This window comes from Primulina eburnea, chromosome 6 (genome assembly GCF_022965805.1).
Source record: "Primulina eburnea isolate SZY01 chromosome 6, ASM2296580v1, whole genome shotgun sequence".
Taxonomy (NCBI): Eukaryota; Viridiplantae; Streptophyta; class Magnoliopsida; order Lamiales; family Gesneriaceae; genus Primulina; species Primulina eburnea.
The window spans coordinates 26,703,541-26,722,769 of NC_133106.1; the positions used below are offsets into that span (position 1 = coordinate 26,703,541).

A 19,229-nucleotide genomic window follows, 5' to 3' on the forward strand; every position below is an offset into this window, starting at 1 on the left:
AATGACAAAAGTTTTTTAGTGCAAACCTTACGCGAAGAAGAAATGATGACGTATGAGTATTGAAATCTCCAAACATCCAGAAACAATTTCGCATTCAATTATTTTCTCAGTTCTACTGAGTCATTTGTTCAATCATTTTCAGTACGACAACTTCTGCGCAGATCAATCGATTGTCTAGCTGAAAATTCTTATGTCAATAATCAAATTTCAGTGTAGCCAATTCAACCGAAATATTTTTGACTAAATTTATTCATCTTACTTAAATTTTAGCTTCGATACTAACATCTATCAATCCAAATACAGTCTTAATTAATCATAACTCACCAAATCATTACATGCTAAAAAAACTAAAATATCAAATTTTCTAACCTAACCTCTGTTGTTGAGAACCATGTTACTAAAACCAGAGCCATATCTCAAAATTAGAATTGAAATAGGAATCGTGTAACCGAAACTGGAACCGTCTTTCAAAAACTGAAAACGATTTCGGTTCCAATATCGGTCAGGATTCGTAGAATTATATTTTAATTTTTTTTCCTTATTTTTTAGGAACCGTAAATTAATCTTATATTTTAAGATCTTGTTATATAAATAGACACATTAAATTATGTAATTAGAATATCTGGTCATCATAAATTAAATTTAACCCTTTATTTTTATTTTTTTGGATAAAACTGTATATTAATATTATGTTATATATTATAATTATTGAAATACTAATATTTTTTGTTTGACATATTGTATCAATATTTTTATTCTTACAATTAAATTTAAAATGATAAATTATAGTTCAAACCAATAGTAATCAGAGCAATAGTTCGACACGAGTTTCACCTTTTAACTTTAATAATAATTATAAATTCAATATTTTTATGAGTAAAGAGGGTCTATTCATTGCGGAGATTTGCTTACTTTTTAAATAATAGACTTTTGTTGAGTTAATACTTTTATAAAGATTTTCACATAAGCTTACAGATTTATTTTGCACGACTTTTATTGACATTTGTAATTTTTTCGTAGAAACTTATGAAATTTGTAATTTATGATTGTGATTTTTTTAAAATCTTTTGAATTAAAGTTGAGCTTGGATAGTTTTTATTTATTGAAAATATTTTTATGTATCAATATAAATATTATTTACTTATTGATTTAATTTACGAAAGACAATAAATAAGTTTATACTAAAATTATTGCAATTAAAATTTCAATTATTCAAGTCAATTCAACATATTTATTTAGTTAATTAATATTTTTAAAAAAATATATAACATTAATTTTTGATATTAATAAATTATCAATTATGTTTTTAACAATATGTCTAAAAAATGAACAAGATTTGACCTGAAAATAGAGAATAAATATATTAAATATTTACAATTAGTGTAACTTTATAAAAGTTTAATATATTTAATTTATTATAATCATACTTATATATGCGTATCGATAATTTTTAAAACTATGTATCAATCATACACACTAATAAAATATGATAATTTTTTTTATTATGTAGTTTAATAATTTTTTGCTAAAATTTTTTAAAAATATAATTTTAAATTTTGCGAGGTTTTGTGAATTACATAAAAAAAAACTAACGATGTTAATAATTTTAATTCTAAATTATTGTTAAGAATAAAAAATTATGTTTTTAAAAGTTAAAATAAAACTAAAAATATATGGAGGAGATTCAAATGATTATTGTCAGAATTGAGGTTATAGGAACTCAAATGAATAAGCAGGGCATTGTTATATTGTTAGCCAAGATGTTAGACCGAACATCTCAAGATGTTGGACCGGACATCTCGCGCCCGAACGGTAGAAAAGAACCGCCCGAGCGCCAATTTTACTTCTTGGACAGAATGTTTGGCGCCCGAGCGGTAAAATATTAATTGTTATGATTTTCAGAAATGATATGATTGAGATTGCGCAGATTTGATGTTATGCCCTGTGATTATTAAAGATTATGATCTGTATTGAGACCGAGTATGAGTTATGATATTATATCTGGGATGTTGAGATTGACGGGGTTATCAAGATTGTATTGTTATACCGTCGAAACATCAGTAGATTGATATTGATCAGATTTTGTATTGATTGAGATTGTATCGTACTTTGTTGACATTGATCAGAGTATGTCTGGATTTGGGTATTGATCAGAACATGTCTTAAATTGAATTGTACATTGATATTGTGCATATTTGATATTGTCATTTCCAGATTGGGTATGGACCGATTGGAATGCGAGACTTCGTCTTTGTCAGACCAAGAAGATAAATGTATAAATAAATGTTGATTCGGGATTGCACAACTCGAGTTAGGTTTGACTTGAGTTTCTCAAAATCACATACTTTATTTTATTGCATTGATATTTGCAGATTATCAGATTGATATGTTTAGTCTATTGAATTATAACAGAGCCAGAATTTGAGTCTAGGGCAGATCAGCCTAGCTAGGGCAGAACCGCCGAGTCTTTGTCAGAACCGCTAAGACTCTAGACTCATGGTGTATCGATGAGCTTAGATGTAGATCGATTTCTATTGTAGACACTCGATACAACATGCCAAAGTCTAAATTAGATCGGGATCCCTAGATTAGAAATGAGTCCTTGTTGTAAGTACAGATTTGTGTTAATTCATGTAGTCAGATTGGATACATGTTTTATTGTTTGTTTATGCTTTTATATATGTTTTATATGATTGCATTGATACATTGTTTATACTGGGATATTTATATCTCACCGGAGTTATCCGGCTGTTGTCTTGTTTGTATGTGTGCATGACAACAGGTGGGATAGGATCAGGGTCAAGAAGATGATGAGAGATCGAGATTAGAGTGGTGATTCCGGACTTAGATATAGATAGGTTTCATTACTTGATTGTTGTAGTTGAACCTTTGTTTGAACTAGATGCATGTTGTACAGGATTTGTATTATTATACTGGTTTGTATAATAAGATGATTCCATTACCTTCCGCATTTTAAAAAAAAATTTAGACCATGTTTATTCTAATTGATCGAAGTAGTCCCAATGACGATTAAGAAGATGATTAGCGTCCGGTCCCCACAACAGGTGGTATCAGAGCGATAGATCTTTTAGACTGAGATAGAAGAGAATGAGCGGGGTAGATTGAGTTTTCTTTCCTTGTATGCGATTGCTAGCATGAGATTTATTTTAATGTTGATTGACATTGAGTATGCTAGCATGAGATTATGTTTTACTGCTTTAAAATACATGTTATCTGATTATCTGAGTTGAATTGGTATTATGTGTTATTGAGTATGAATCAGATTTGATTCTTGATCAGCAGTAAGATGATCAGAGAAAGATTGGAACAGATTTGTAGTATTTGGGTACTAATGTTTTGATAAGCAGATATACCTCCACGAAGAATTCCAGAAAGGGATAGTACTTCGACTGAACAGATAGATATATCAGATACTCATATGGAAATACAGTGGAAGAGGTTTCAGTTATCTCAACCGTCGATTTTAAAGGGTACTGAGACGCCAGTAGATTGTGAGAACTGGCTTGAAGACATAGAAATGCTATTTGAATTTCTTGGTTTCACAGACGATTGTAGAGTTACAATGATTGGGAACCAGCTACAGGATATTGCAAGAAGTTGGTGGCTGGTAACCAAAGAAGCCCTAGAACAGCGCAGTTCAGTAATTTCGTGGAAAATTTTTAAGGTTGAATTTTATCAGCGATTTTTCCCCGTATCATACAGACAAGACAAGGGCGCAGAGTTTGCAAACTTGAGACAGGGTCAGTTGAGTATTGATGAGTATTTGGCCCAGTTCTTTACTTTACTACGTTTTGCTCCTCTTGTGGCTAGAAATGATGAAGCTATAACTAGTCAGTTCATTCAGAGATTGAATCCGGAGATACGTACGTTGGTGAATGTGAAACGACCGATTAATCTTGCTGATACCTTGAACAAAGCCAAAAGAGCAGAAACAGTTTTGATAGGAAAAGAGAGAGCATCGTATGATCTTCCAGCACCGAATTCACAGCAACTGCCTTCCAGAGTTGAGATTGGCGGTAGCAGTTGAAAATTCGGAAGAAACAGTTTAAGAAGTTAGGAGGTGGACCGAGTAGTTCATCTAGCTCCAGTGGTTCCAGCCCGAGTTATACTGGAGTATATTGCAGGACTTGCGGAGGGAGACATCCCACCTAGCACTGCCAGGGAGTACATGGTAGTTGCAATATATGTAGACAGCCGGGACACTTTGCTAGAGTTTGTCCACAGAGAGATTCCCGAAGATTTCAGGGATCAGGACCATCTAGTGGCAGGAACCGAAGAATAGCTCCAGGAGGCACTTGATGATACAGTGGCAGGTACTGTTACTCTATGATTATGTTGCATATGTATTGATATATACTAATGCATTCATTATGAGTATTTTTGAATGAATTGCATTGATATATGTTGTATCGGTTGAGTCTGTTTGTACTGTAGTATTGATTCCCTTACTTTTTGGGAAAGAAAGATTGATATCAGAGATTTCTGTAAAATATTTTATAATACAGTAAGAGGGGAATGAGATCGAGTTAGATTATGATGTACTTGTGTTTCTGATTTGATCGCATTATTGATATTAATATGCTGAACAAGTACAGAACTATTGTAGATTCCTTCCAGAAAAATATAAGATTCAGACCAGATAGGGCTGATGAGTAGAAATTCCACAGTAAGGATTCTAGATCTAGAATTCCTTTGATATCTGTATTGTCTATGACTCGATTGATACAGAAAGGAGCAGATGGTATCCTTATGTATTCAGTAGACGTACTGAAATCGAGCCTAGCATTGATAGATTTTCCAGTGATGTACGAGTTGGCTGATGTTTGCCCAGATAAGATTTCAGATTTGCCTTGTATTAGAAAGATAAATTTCATGATTGAATCGATACCAGGTACTGTTTGTGCTTTAGAATTCAGCACAGAATGACATTGAATGCACAGAATGACACTGAATGAATTGAAAGATCCGTAGAAGAGTACCGATCAGGAGTTACGTCTGATTTATTGTCTCTCTTTGTCATGTTTCTGTATGTTCAGAGATATTCTGATGATTTCATGCTCGTTGTATATATGATATTTTGATATATTTTGCAGCATCTGATTGATTGAATAGAATATCTGAAGATTGTATTGAATACTCTGATAACTGTGATTATTGTATACAGAAATTATTCAGATATGAATCCTGCTTGAAACAGATTGTATTCAGAGTATGCGATATCTGTAGTTAGTACACCGATTGATTTTGACACAGTTGAGATCATGATCAGTGACTGGGAATGATACCGATATCAGAAAGATAAGAAATATCAGAAATTTCAGAAATGTCAGAAATTTATTTTTGGTCTGAGTTGGCAGATTATCTTATACGATTTTTGTTTTGTATCTGCTTGAGTATTGTTATTGTTCTAAAACAGTAGTTGAGACAGCTTACATTGTTTGGGGGCATATTATATTTGCAGATGATTTATAGCAGTTGATCAAAACGACATGAAGACGTGATTGATTAGTCAGAATTGACAATATTGCCAGAAATTGTCGTTTTATGAGTTTACTGAACTCACTAGATCAGCATAGATTATGGATATTTGGAATCTGAGTTGATAGTACTGTTATTCTGAGTCAGTGTTTGATACAGATTATTCAAACCGAATCAGATCTGAATTCGAGAATTACGGCAATTCAAAGATTTAACCAGAATGTTCAGAACTTAATTTCGATAATCAGAGCAGAGCATCGATCAGAGTGACAGATACATGATTTTTACTGTATGAAAATGATTATCTTGTGATGTCAAATATTTCAGAATTGTACAGCAGAATTTGATATCAATAGTCAGAACCGAATAACAGGTAGGTATTTTTCTTTAAATTATATTATTAACTGATTTGTTTGTATCGAATAGTTCGAATTTGAAATGACAGATAGTGTCAGAAACACACAGTAGTGGATTCAGTTTTCATTTTGATGACTGAGAATGTATAATATTCGGACAGACAGTTTTGATATAGACAGATTAAATCAGTTATGATAGGATTTGTACTGAAATGTTGGCAAGAATTGTACTGAAATGCCTGAATTGCCAATAAATAAAGATAGAAATCAGAAGATTTATTACAGAATTTGTATATTTCTGACTAGACATGGGGAGTATATTTCGCTGAATTTCGTAATGAAACCACTGCAATACTTTCCAGATTGTGATATGATATGATTGTGATTGACAGATTGTTCAATCTATATCTATTAGTTTGTACAAGATGACGTACAAACATGACCAGAGGACAAAGATCGATGTCAAAGGAATGGTCAGATTGATCAGAATATAGAAATAGACTATAGCAGATTGTGAATTTTGATTGAATTTGTACTTATGGCAGAATATACCATGAGCTCTTTCATATATTATTCACAGACTGACAGATAGCCAGAGTGTTTAATCCAGATATTGGAAGATAATTATGGAGCTGTAGTGCGAGATGCTAGCACTAGTTGACATGACATATTGTCACTATATGAATTATTGTATAATGATAGCTATCAAATGAGTATTAAGATAGCTACATATGAGACATTGTACAGGGAGTACTACGGATTTCCTTTGAATGGGAATGATATTACTGATATGTGTCGTTTTTACGTGTTTATTGCATTAGTTTTAGTTGTGTTTACATTGTGCATGCATGCATTTCATTTACATTTTGTTCATTTTATAGTAACCATTTGCATTTTATCATATCTCACTGTTAGGTGATGAATTTGCAGGAAAAATGGTCGGAAAACGGAAAATATAGCAAAGTGTGCAAAGTTGAAGAACTCGGACAGAATACTCGGCGCCCGAGCGGTAGAATGTTACCGCCCGGGCGCGAAAGATGACTAATTGAGCAAGCCTTACAGAAAGTTGGCGCCCGAGCGGTACTTTTATACCGCCCGGGCGCGAGAAGACGAAGTGCCAAACAGAACTTGTGGCGCTCGGGCGGTATTTTTCTACCGCCCGAGCGCGAATGCCGCACCAGCCGAGGAACATCACAGAAAGTTGGCGCTCGAGCGGTACTTTTCTACCGCCCGAGCGCCGCCTATTTTTGGAAATTATTGTGCGCGATTCTCTACCTTATTTTGGAGGTGTGGTTGATATGGTAAGGCTATTGCACGTTTTTGAGGGATTATTCAGACATCATTGAAGCTACGACAAGGAGTTTTGGAGAGCTTTTGCACTTGGATTGAAGATTCGACGGTTTCCGGGCATCGTCTTCGCAGATTTCGTCACGTCTCGTATTTCTAGTTTATTTTCCTTTATTTAAATATTGTTTTGCTTATTTTAATTATGAAGTCTAGTAGCTAAACTTTCATATTTGTTGGGATTAAAGGGGATCCTACCCCAAAACTTTGATCTAGTTAATTCATCTTTCGATTTGTGATTTGTTCTTGGTTATACTATTGTTTTATTGTGTTATTAGAGCGCAGCTAACTTTAACAACGTTTTTATTTCGCGAGTGAGTTCGAGAGAATAACTTGTGATAAGAACTAGTAGTATAATTCGCGGATCTACAATTTACATAGAGATATGAAATTGGATACGTGTCGATAGTCATAGTCCTTAGGGTCGAAAACTAGGGGATTTCATCAATCGAAATGCGATTCATTCTTGATAAATAATTAAAGACATTTAATTACTTCATTGAGTGAATTAGTTTGGCATAGCTCGAGAGAGTGTGTTCAATTGAATAGGAAATCCTGTCGGAAGCGTAGAACACAATCGAACGAATTAATTAATTAATAAGGGGTAGGTGAACCAGAATTCCCAACAAATTCTTTTATCATTTGAAATTTAATCAATTGATTTAGCAATCATATTTTATCATTTAATCTTTGAACTTGTTTATTTAATTTTCTTGCATTCTATTAGTTATAACACAACCAATCACTTTTCGTCGCTAAAGTTTTAATAACTAAAATAATAATTGTTAAATACAGTTTTCAGCGGAACGATACTCGTATTCACATACACTATATTATTACTTGACATCGTGCACTTGCGATTACTTTTTGAGCATACAAAATCATATTTTATTGGGGAATTCACAGTGCAAGTTTTGCTCGATCAATTACGGTAATGTTTGAGATTGAATTTGAGAAAAGCAGAAATTTGATAAAGAAAATGAAGCTGATTCAGAAAAAAATGAAAACCAGCTTCGAATGAACAGACTGAATATGCCAGAGTCGGACGATGACTGTTAGTATTTGAAGCCGAAGATTGAGTATATCCTTGACCGGGATAAACATATTTGATAACAGCTGATGATGTGAATTGTTATGAGATGTTGATTGGTATATACGGATGTTGTATAACCAGTATTGTGAGATTGATTTTATCAGAGTTACTTTGAGTTATATTATGATATTATATTTCTTGAAGTATTATTCCAGATTGAAATTAGAAATCCATGAAAGACAGATAATTCAGAACGAAGACTATTCTGCTATTGAAAGTACAGTAAAGTCTTCAGAGCATCAAAGAAATTATCTGGGAGACAGATTTTGATATGAAACAAAGATTTCCAAAATTGTTTCATGGTTGTAAGTTTTCTGATTGATTTCTGTTATGCATTTCTTTCCATATCTGATTTGATTGCCTGTGATTTCGGGGACGAAATCATATCTAAGGGAGGGAGAAATGTAATGCCCGATATTTAATTGCTGTAATCAGACGTTGATTATTGTCAGAATTGAGGTTATAGGAACTCAAATGAAGAAGCAGGGCATCGTTATATTATTAGCCAAGATGTTAGACCGAACATCTCAAGATGTTGGACCGAACATATCGCGCCCGAACGGTAGAAAAGAACCGCCCGGGCGCCAATTTTACTTCTTGGACAGAATGTTTGGCGCCCGAGCGGTAGAATATTACCGCCCGAGCGCCAGGAGATGTTTGGCCGAGTATCTCAACAGAAAATGCCGCGCCCGAGCGGTAGTTTAGCACCGCCCGAGCGCCGACCGAAATTCATGAAAAAATGACATGTTTCTTCAGAATGCAATGGACGTATATATACAAATCCTTCAGAATTGCTTAAAAACGAAGAAAGAAGCTCGAGAGTTCCTTCGAAAATTCTTACGCCTTTGTTTTTCGATCCGCCTGTCCGATTGTGAATCCGACTTTGGTACTGTGTTCCTATCAACACAGGCTTCAACTGGACGTAAGTTTTGTTACGTTTAAACATGATTTGAAATTATGATATTGTCAGAATGGAATAGGAATCATATATGGTGTTTCTGATATAGTAGACATCGTAGATTTGAAGTCAGACTGAAGAACAGACTGTATATGTAATTGTTATGATTTCAGAAATGATATGATTTAGTTTGCGCAGATTTGATGTTATGCCCTGTGATTATTAAAGATTATGATCTGTATTGAGACCGAGTATGAGTTATGATATTATATCTTGGATGTTGAGATTGACGGGATTATCAAGATTGTATTGTTATACCGTCGAAACATCAGTAGATTGATATTGATCAGATTTTGTATTGATTGAGATTGTATCGTACTTTGTTGACATTGATCAGAGTATGTCTGGATTTGGGTATTGATCAGAACAGGTCTTAAATTGAATTGTACATTGATATAGTGCATATTTGATATTGTCATTTCCAGATTGGGTATGGACCGATTGGAATGCGAGACTTCGTCTTTGTCAGACCAAGAAGATAAATGTATAAATAAATGTTGATTCGGATTGCACAACTCGAGTTAGGTTTGACTTGAGTTTCCCAAAATCACATACTTTATTTTATTGCATTGATATTTGCAGATTATCAGATTGATATGTTTAGTCTATTGAATTATAACAGAGCCAGAATTTGAGTCTAGGGCAGATCAGCCTAGCTAGGGCAGAACCGCCGAGTCTTTGTCAGAACCACTAAGACTCTATACTTATGGTGTATCGATAAGCTTAGATGTAGATCGACTTCTATTGTAGACACTCGATACAACATGCCAAAGTCTAAATTAGATCGGGATCCCTAGATTAGAAATGAGTCCTTGTTGTAAGTATAGATTAGTATTAATTCATGTAGTCAGATTGGATACATGTTTTATTGTTTGTTTATGCTTTTATATATGTTTTATATGATTGCATTGATACATTGTTTATACTGGGATATTTATATCTCACCGGAGTTATCCGGCTGTTGTCTTGTTTGTATGTGTGCATGACAACAGGTGGGACAAGATCAGGATCAAGAAGATGATGAGAGATCGAGATTAGAGTGGTGATTCCGGACTTAGATATAGATAGATTTCATTACTTGATTGTAGTAGTTGAACCTTAGTTTGAACTAGATGCATGTTGTACATGATTTGTATTATTATACTGGTTTGTATAATAAGATGATTCCATTACCTTCCGCATTTAAAAAAAATAAAATTTTAGACCCTGTTTATTCTAATTGATTGACGCAGTCCCAATGACGATTAAGAAGATGATTAGCGTCCGGGTCCCCACATTTACTGACATTTGTAAACTTTTTCATAGAACTATATGGATTTTGTAATTTATTATAGTGATTTTTTAAAATTTATTTGAACTAATAATTGAACGTGAATAACTTTTGCTTATTCAAATATTTCTCTCTTTCGGTATAATATTTTTACATATTGATTTTACGAAAGACAATAAATAAGTTTGTACTAAATTTATTACAATTAAATTTCAATTATTCAAGTCAATTCAACATGTTTATAAAATAATTAATATTTTTAAAAAATACATAATAATAATTTTCAATATTAATCAATAATAAAGCTGAAAATAATTTCATTTATTTTAAATAATATTGGGTGCAATAATTGTCTCTACTTGGTAGAGCGATCGAATCCTGATTTTTGCCATGAGACCGTCTCACAAAAGTTTTTGCCTTAATTTAAAATTTTTATAGAATATATAAGATCGAGATTACAACTCCTGAAATCCGATCAATTTCGTGCTTATGGTCGAAGATTTTAAAAGGTGGCAAACAAAGAGAGAAACATAAGCGGTGTTTGAACAAAAATCAACGATCAACAAAAGAAACCCAACGAACGCCAGAATTGCGTGTCGGGAAGATTCTGCTGAGCCCACGTTAAAGCATTTCGTCAAACAATTGTCGGCCAAGTTTGTTTTACCGTAATTTTGTATTTTAATGCATTGAGAAGAAAAGGAGAAAGTAGAAATGCAGGGTACATTCGCGTCGAGGTGTTTAAGAATCATGAATCTGCCGGTTTCTTCTCGATGCCTCAATCGTTTACCAAGTGTTTCCTTATTCAATCGGAATTTCATATCCGCGAGTAGACAAAGCATAGTATGGAGCTCCGCCAGACCGACCTCGTTTACAGTCCACGCTTTTCTCTCCGATTTTCCCTCGAAACCGCCTCAAAAACCCGTAACCATATCAATTGTTTTCCATCTTGCATTTTTATTGAGGTTGTTTTAGTTTGTTTCTTTGAAAGGGTTTTTGTTTTTGTGTTTTTTGGAATTACCTATTCAGGGTTCGACGCCAAATGGATATGCACTGTTTTCTTCGGAAACGGAGCAAAAGTCAACAGCACCGTTGAAGAAAGTTGGAGCTTCAGGGGAGCTAGTTACAGACTCTAAAATCATTTCCACTCTGGCGAAATACCTATGGATGAAAGAAAATGTCGAATTCCGGCTACGGGTCATCACTGCACTGGTTCTCCTTATTGGTGCCAAAGTAATTAGAAACAGTACACATTTTTTTTCTTTTATATAATTTTTTTGGCGAATGGTTGATTTTTCCATGATTCCGTCACTTATTTTTCTTCGATTTATTTTTGCATCTCTTGTAGGTGATCAATGTTCAGGTTCCATTCTTGTTTAAGTTAGCTGTCGATTGGTTAACCACAGCCACTGGAAATGCAAGCGCTCTTACTGAGTTTACGGTTGCTAATTCATCTGCTGTAGCTCTTTTTGTTACCCCAGTTGCAGTTCTTATTGGGTATGGGATAGCTCGAACAGGGGCTGCTGCCTTTAATGGTAAGTTGTTGCAGTATTCGAAGTTCATTGGTTTTTACATTTGATTTAAAGACTCTTAGCTTATTGTGATTTAAGGATGGCTAAAGTCAAACATATGCCTTTTGTTTATTTGCAAATTTACTTTTGCTGTAGAACTACGGACTGCTATATTCTCTAAGGTGGCATTGAGAACTATTCGACAGGTTTCTAGAAAGGTATAGGACTGAGGTTTCTTGCTTCATTTTATTTTCGTCTTTAAACTGAGTAATCATTCATCTAAATTGATTTTTAGGCACCAATGGTTTGTAATAGCTGATACTTGATAGTGTTGTCTTCGCAAATCATGCAACGATTTTTCTGTTTTTAACCAAATTCTTACTTCATTTGTCAAGACATATTGCATATCTGGGATGGGTGTTCTATCTTTTAGGACTGTGTGTTTTTGGTGCCCTTTCTATATTGATTGCATACTTTTGCTTTTCAGCCTCCCTCAAACCAATTGGCACTCTTTCCACCCACTGCCCCATAACAGTTCCTAATTTAATTTGACCTTCTTCAGTAAATGGGCATAAATCCTTTTATTCCACAGTTAATGGAGCTGTGATGGAGACTACCAAAATTGTGAGCATGCCCCAGGATTGTAATATCTCACTTTTGATAGAAACAATATTATATACTCGTTTATAAGCAGGTGCAGTCAAATTTTCGATTTCTTGTAGTTAATAATATAAATTATGGTTATAACTATAAATAAATTATAGTTCTAATATTTTGTTCAAGATTTTTGGAAGCCAGTCAATAATCTGTTATAATGTTATCCTATATCATGGGGGCACTTGGTTTGTAGGAACAAATGATATGCAGTTGGGAGTTAAGTATAGAAGACTCCACTCCCAAACCTGCCTGTATATTAACTATTTTAACTCAAGTAGAATGCAGCTAGTAAAATCTCAGATATAATGTACATGTAACAACTACAAACTAATTAGGTTAGACTTGACCCATTACATATTTGCTACATTCACAATGTTCCGTTGATAATTCCAAATTGTGATTCAAATTTTAGGCTTTCCTGGCTTATGCTATTGATGCATCCACCTGCAGGTTTTTTCACATTTGCATGAGCTTGACCTGAGATATCACCTTAGGTATTTCTGCAGCAGCTTTCTCTTGCCAAATACTTTTTCCCTTGGGTGCCCGGTAACTCTTGTTGATTACGACACATAAATTAATTTAATGAAAGTTTTAAAGCTTTCAAATTATCTGAATATAGTTGGTCTTTGTAGGTATTTTCTCCTGTTTTCTAGTTTTGTCATTTTATTTGAGCTAGAGTTGTGCTCACTGTCTATGGTCTTTGTTATGAAGCATTTTTTTTAATATGGACTTCCATTTACCTCTTATCTTTGTAGTCGAGAAACAGGTGCCCTAAGTCGAATTATTGATCGTGGTAGCCGTGCTATAAATTTTATTCTTTCGTCAATGGTTTTCAATGTTGTGCCTACCATACTTGAGGTGCGGTCCTTTTTCTCTTTATCGTTCTGTCTTCTGGTTTATTTTTATTGCAATACAAACTCCTTTTGCTAATTATGTAAGAGTTTCAGTTTTCTTATTGCTTCCAGTACCTGTTTCTGAATACATTTTGAACAGATTTAGTGTGTGGCTTTCAGATATCAATGGTATCTGGTATACTTGCATATAAATTAGGAGCACCATTTGCATGGATTACTTCCCTTTCTGTTGCAGCATATGTGATCTTCACATTCGCTGTTACTCAGGTGTGTTTTCTTTGTATTAGTTGATGTCTAAATTATAGCCTGGACTGTTTTTGCTCTCATTGTAGTGTCTCCGGCGAGATGTTCACTATATGCTAAAGAATTTTACGGCCATCCTTTGGAAATGATAAATATTTTCTGTATCAATCCCTTGTCTTTTGTTTTTTATTCTTGCACCTTTCTTCGATTTCTTGGTGACCGATGAAAGACATGGATCTAGTTATTGGATGCTTGATGTGATGTTTTATTATATTGCCATTTGACTTTTGAGTTGTTTACTGTTAAGAGATTGCTTTTCTTTATTATTTTGCAGTGGAGAACCAAGTTCAGGAAGGCAATGAACAAAGCAGATAACGACGCTGGTACACGGGCAATTGACTCATTAATTAACTATGAGGTGCCTTTCAAATCTTCGTGAAAATTGGTGTGCACTTTGATTCATTGCTAGCGGCTTGAATTTAAAACATGGTTTCTATTAACTGCTTTTTCTTTTTAGACCGTGAAGTATTTTAACAATGAGGCCTTTGAAGCTGAAAAGTATGATGAGTTTCTACAAAGTAAGTTTTTTCCCCTTTAAAAAGTTTTCTTTGGGTGGGACAGCTTTTTTTCCCACATCTTATACTGACAAACAACAAACATAGGACTTCTTGTTATTGTATGCATATGTTTTGCCAAAAGATGTTTTATCCCGTTTAAATCTCAGAACTCCGAGATATAATGAACCTGGGTTCATGAATCATAATAAAGCATATTCTGTAGGGGTGTGAAAATTTTGGCATTTCTAAGATTCTTGATCTTATGTATTTGTGATATAACCTACTGTGTAGTGTCAGACTGACTCTTTCCTCTTCAGCAGAAACTGTTTTCTCTTGAATTGGGGAACTGCTGTAGGTTGATTATGTGAAACATTCTCCACTACTTTTTAACTTTAAAACCCTACTAATTTTTTTTTAACCTCAAATTTTGAAATTCACCATTAAAATGACTTAACATTTTCATAAATCAAGATAATTAATCAATTAAAATCTAAAATGCATAAAAATTCCTAAATCGTCAATTAACCAAAAGTCCTACGTCGACCTATGACAAGATCGACTACATAAAAATAAAACATAAAAATCTCTAATAAATCATTAACAAAAATCTTTTAAACTTTTAACTATCAAGCTAATGCGGAAAATAAATGTCTATCGAGAGTGTACTGTCGGACTTGATCCACTCAAGCGTCAGCACTTCCCTCAATATCATTATCACCTGCAGCATTCAAACCTAGTGAGTCTAATGATTCAGCACGTTCTAAACATGAGTAACAAATAATACATATACAAGTACATGCATTTAAAATACTACTTTTATTCAAAATAAATTTGTAAGAATAAATATATCGTAAATCGTCAAATCGTAAAGCTTTTAATCATTTATCATTTTGGGTGAAGTTTGATCCTTGAAAGTGACTAGCCTTTTATCCTTTGATCGACTGATCAGTCTTAGCTCATCATTGCGCATGGGGACGGGCACTACGCACCGACGTAAAATGGAAATATGATCGTCGGGCTCCTTCTGGGGCCTTTTCCCGTATCCGGGCTTCCTCTGGGGCCTTTTCCCTCACAATATTCCCAAAAAGCATATATCATATCCTCTTTGTCATAGTCAATTCACATCCTTCAAAACATTTTTCCTTTCCTTTTAAATCATAAAATATCACGACTTTCCAAAAATAGCATTTTTACGGTAAAAATTGCACAACTTTACCATAAATCATAAAATCTCATGTTTTCATCATAAACATCATAAAATATCATTTAACATGAGTTATGACCCTTCGGGATGCTGCCAACCTTTTCGTACTACTCAGGTGTAAAATGACCGTTTTGCCCCTGGAAGTAAAATTTCTTGATTTTGATTTTTTCTTACTTTCATTGACCCTAGACCATCCCAAATAATTATTTAAGTTTAAAATTAATTATTATTATTTTTATTTAACGTAAATTCGAGAGTTTTCAATTTAATTTCCTATTTACTAATTCGTGAAGCGTTTAATTCCTGAATTTATTCAAATATTAATATTTTTTTCCCAAATTTTAAACATAGACTTTTATTATCTAAACCACCCTCGTGGACCATGGCTCGACCCTTTTCTTTTTTTTTCCTAGCCCTAACTCGAACCTAAGCTAATTCCATCGAACCATCTTTTGTTTTTCTTGAACCACACCGGAGCCACCTCGAGGCAACTCCTGACCAGACCATCTAGGGACCTTACTGACCAGCAATGACTCATTTAACCAGCCCCTAGCCCACGCCACAAGTTCTAGCATGAGCCGCGGCTGAGACTTGCAACTAGGACTCCAACTAGACGAGGACTCTTCACCCGAGCCACCACCCGAGCTCGAAGCCTCCTGACCCTCACTGGATCAACCTCAGACCTAGCCTAGACCACCCTAGCCAAGCCCTGACCTACACGCAGCAACAGATTGCGGCTTGCAATCTATGCGCATGGGAAAAGTCCATGCGGTCATGGACTTTTCCCTATCGACAAACCACGGGTTTTATCCGTGCTAGGACCCTACCAGACCTATAACCATGACCCTCCCCGAGCCCCAGCCAAACCCTGGCCAAGCTCCCGGCTCACAACCTCCTTAACCGAACCCTCTTGCAATCGGGTGCCTAGGAAAACCCAAGACGTGTTCTTCCTTAGCCAACTCGATTTCAACCTTCGCTTCAGCCCTTAACGACTCATTTCCCGTCCCTTAAACACTTTCTTTTGGCAGCGTGTCCTTAGGAATCATAGCATTAAAGAAACAAACGTAAAAACATCAGAACTTTGAAAATAATCATTATATCGTTAAACCAATCGAACGTAAATATTTTTCATGCAAAATTAATCAAAACACGCATAATATTGTTTGAATGATGCGTCAAAGAATTTAGAAACGTGTCTTTGCGTTTAGAACACTTGAATATGCGATCGTCGGCGTGAGATGCGAGGAAGAATAAACTGGCGACGAAGACTCCTTGTTTCTCTTCCTCCTAGGTTTCGAATTTTAGTGTGTGTTGTGTGTGAGTGATCGTCTGAATAGTGGGGTTTAGAAGCCAAGGTTTTTATTTATAGATTTTAATTTGTATGATAATGGGTTTGAGTTTTGGGTTTTCAAGTTTATGATCAATTGAGCCTACTATCCTAGGTAAATCAGGCCCAATGTAGGCCTAATAACACCTATTTAATTGAAAAATAAAAGTATATGAAAATTATTTTTCAAAAATAATGCTTTTTGTAATTTAAAAGTCCATCGTTTGCCCAAAATCGGCTTCCCGGATAAAATTGTTCTCGTCTCGTAAAATAATTTGAACTCCATCATTTTTAGAAAAACTTAATTATTTTTGATCGCCTTGAAAATATTTATTGAAAAATATTTAATTTTTCTTGGTCGTCTCTGGTCTCCTTTCCTCAGCCTATTATTTAATATTCGAGTAAAATCTACAGGTTTCACAAAATCATGCGATTAGACTTTTAATCATATAACATGCATCATATAAGCATTTAAAATCAATTAAATAAAATAAGTAAGCAATTTAGTTAATTTGCATGCATGTGGTTTACGTAGGTTGGCTTTTGGACGTTACAAATCCTCCCCCCTTAAATAAAATTTCTAATTCGGGATAGCGACTCCTCATCTCTGTCTCAGTCTCCTAAGTAACTTCTTCCTCCGAGTGATTTAGCCACTTCACTTTGACAATTTTTATCACCATGTTCCGCAACTTTCTCTCTTGTCTACCCAAGATTTGAGTAGGCCTCTCATCATATGACATGTTTGGCGTAAGTTGCAGTGGCTCAAAGTTCAGTACATGTGAAGGGTTTGACACGTACCTGCGGAGCAACGATATGTGGAAGACATTGTGAACTCCTGCGAGATTAGGTGGCAACGCCACTCGATATGCTAATGCTCTCACTTTCGAGTATCTCGAATGGTCCAATTAATCTTGGACTATGTTTTCCTTTCTTGTCAAATCGCATAACACCCTTCATAGGTGCTATCTTTATAAACACGTCATCATTTCTGCAAACTTGAGATCTCGTCTTCTTTGGTCCGCGTAGCTCTTTTGTCGACTTTGAGCAGTTTTCATTCTATCTCGGATTTTGGCGACCATTTCAGCGATGTGCTGAACTATCTCGGGTCCCAACGTAGCTCACTCTCTTATCTCGTCCCAATGGATAGGCGATCTACATTTACTCCCGTAGAGTGCCTCGTATGGAGCCATTCCTATGGATGACTGATAATTGTTATTGTAAGTGAACTCCATTAGAGGTAGTTTCGATTCCCAACTCCTTGGAAATCAATCACGCATGCTCGGAGCAGATCCTCTAAAATTTGTATGACTCTTTCAGACTGACCGTTTGTCCGAGGATCAAACGCGGTATTGAATAGTAGTTTAGTCCCTAATGCTGCATGTAGAATCTTCCAGAACGATGAGGTGAAACATGTGTCTCTGTCCGACACTATAGACACTGGAATCCCATGCAGTCTAACTATCTCTCGAATGTATAGCTCCACATACTGCATAATGGAAAAAGTCGTCTTCACTGGTAGGAAGTGTGCTGATTTAGTAAGACGGTCCACTATCACCCAAATGACATTAAGTCCTTCCACTGTCTTAGCAATCCTACCACGAAGATTTCGTAATACTCTCCCACTTCCACTCAGGAATGGGAGTGGTCGAGGCATTCTCTCCGGTCTTTGATGGTCTGCCTTCACTTGTTGACATGTTAAGCATTCAGATACAAAGCGCATAATGTCTCGTTTCATTCCCGGCCACCAATATAAAAGTTTCAAGTCGTTGTACATCTTGTTACTTCCGGGATGGACAGAATAAGGGGTACTATGAGCTTCCGTCATAATGTCAATTTTAAGTGAATCACCACTAGGAACCTATAGTCGACCTCGATACCTAACAATGCCATCCTTGACTGAATATAACTTGCTGCCCTTCGTTTCATCTCGATGTCTCCATTTCTGTAGTTGTTCATCATTAGACTGTCCGGATCGAATTCGATCTCGTAGAGTGGAATGCACTGTCAATGTAGCGAGATTAGGGGCCTCTCCCCTAGCATAAACTTCAAGAATAAAGCGCTGAATCTCCACTTGTAAAGGCTTCTGTACTGATAATTGTGCCAAGACTGTCCCCTTTCTACTCAAAGCATCCGCAATTATATTAGCTTTGACGAGATGATAGCTAATGTCACAGTCGTAGTCCTTAACAAGCTCTAGCCATCGTCTTTGTCTCATATTCAAGTCCTTTTGGGTGAAGAAATATTTAAGACTTTTATGATCCGTAAAGATCTTGCATTTTTCACCATACAAGTAGTGTATCCAGATTTTCAACGCAAATACGATTGCTTCAAGCTCTAGATCATGTGTCAGATAATTCTT

General features: G+C 35.1%; 1 protein-coding gene across 1 annotated transcript; it reads left to right on the top strand.

The window, feature by feature from the left end:
• Nucleotides 1–10,994: 10,994 nt before the first annotated feature.
• LOC140833405 (ABC transporter B family member 25, mitochondrial-like) lies at nt 10,995–14,451 on the top strand. Its single transcript, XM_073197751.1, has 9 exons — nt 10,995–11,441; nt 11,547–11,750; nt 11,866–12,052; nt 12,185–12,246; nt 13,136–13,179; nt 13,441–13,543; nt 13,699–13,806; nt 14,117–14,200; nt 14,300–14,451. The coding sequence occupies exons 1-9, from the start codon at nt 11,232–11,234 to the stop codon at nt 14,378–14,380; spliced, it is 1,083 nt and encodes a 360-aa protein (XP_073053852.1). The 5' UTR covers nt 10,995–11,231; the 3' UTR covers nt 14,381–14,451.
• Nucleotides 14,452–19,229: the final 4,778 nt, after the last annotated feature.

Bases quoted from the DNA above. Each gene is read 5' to 3' on its own strand.
- LOC140833405 (XM_073197751.1), top strand. From the start codon at position 11,232: ATGCAGGGTACATTCGCGTCGAGGTGTTTAAGAATCATGAATCTGCCG. The intron at 12,247-13,135 runs GTATAGGACTGA...ATCCACCTGCAG, and splicing joins TTCGACAGGTTTCTAGAAAG to GTTTTTTCACATTTGCATGA. The intron at 14,201-14,299 runs GTGCCTTTCAAA...TTTTCTTTTTAG, and splicing joins ACTCATTAATTAACTATGAG to ACCGTGAAGTATTTTAACAA.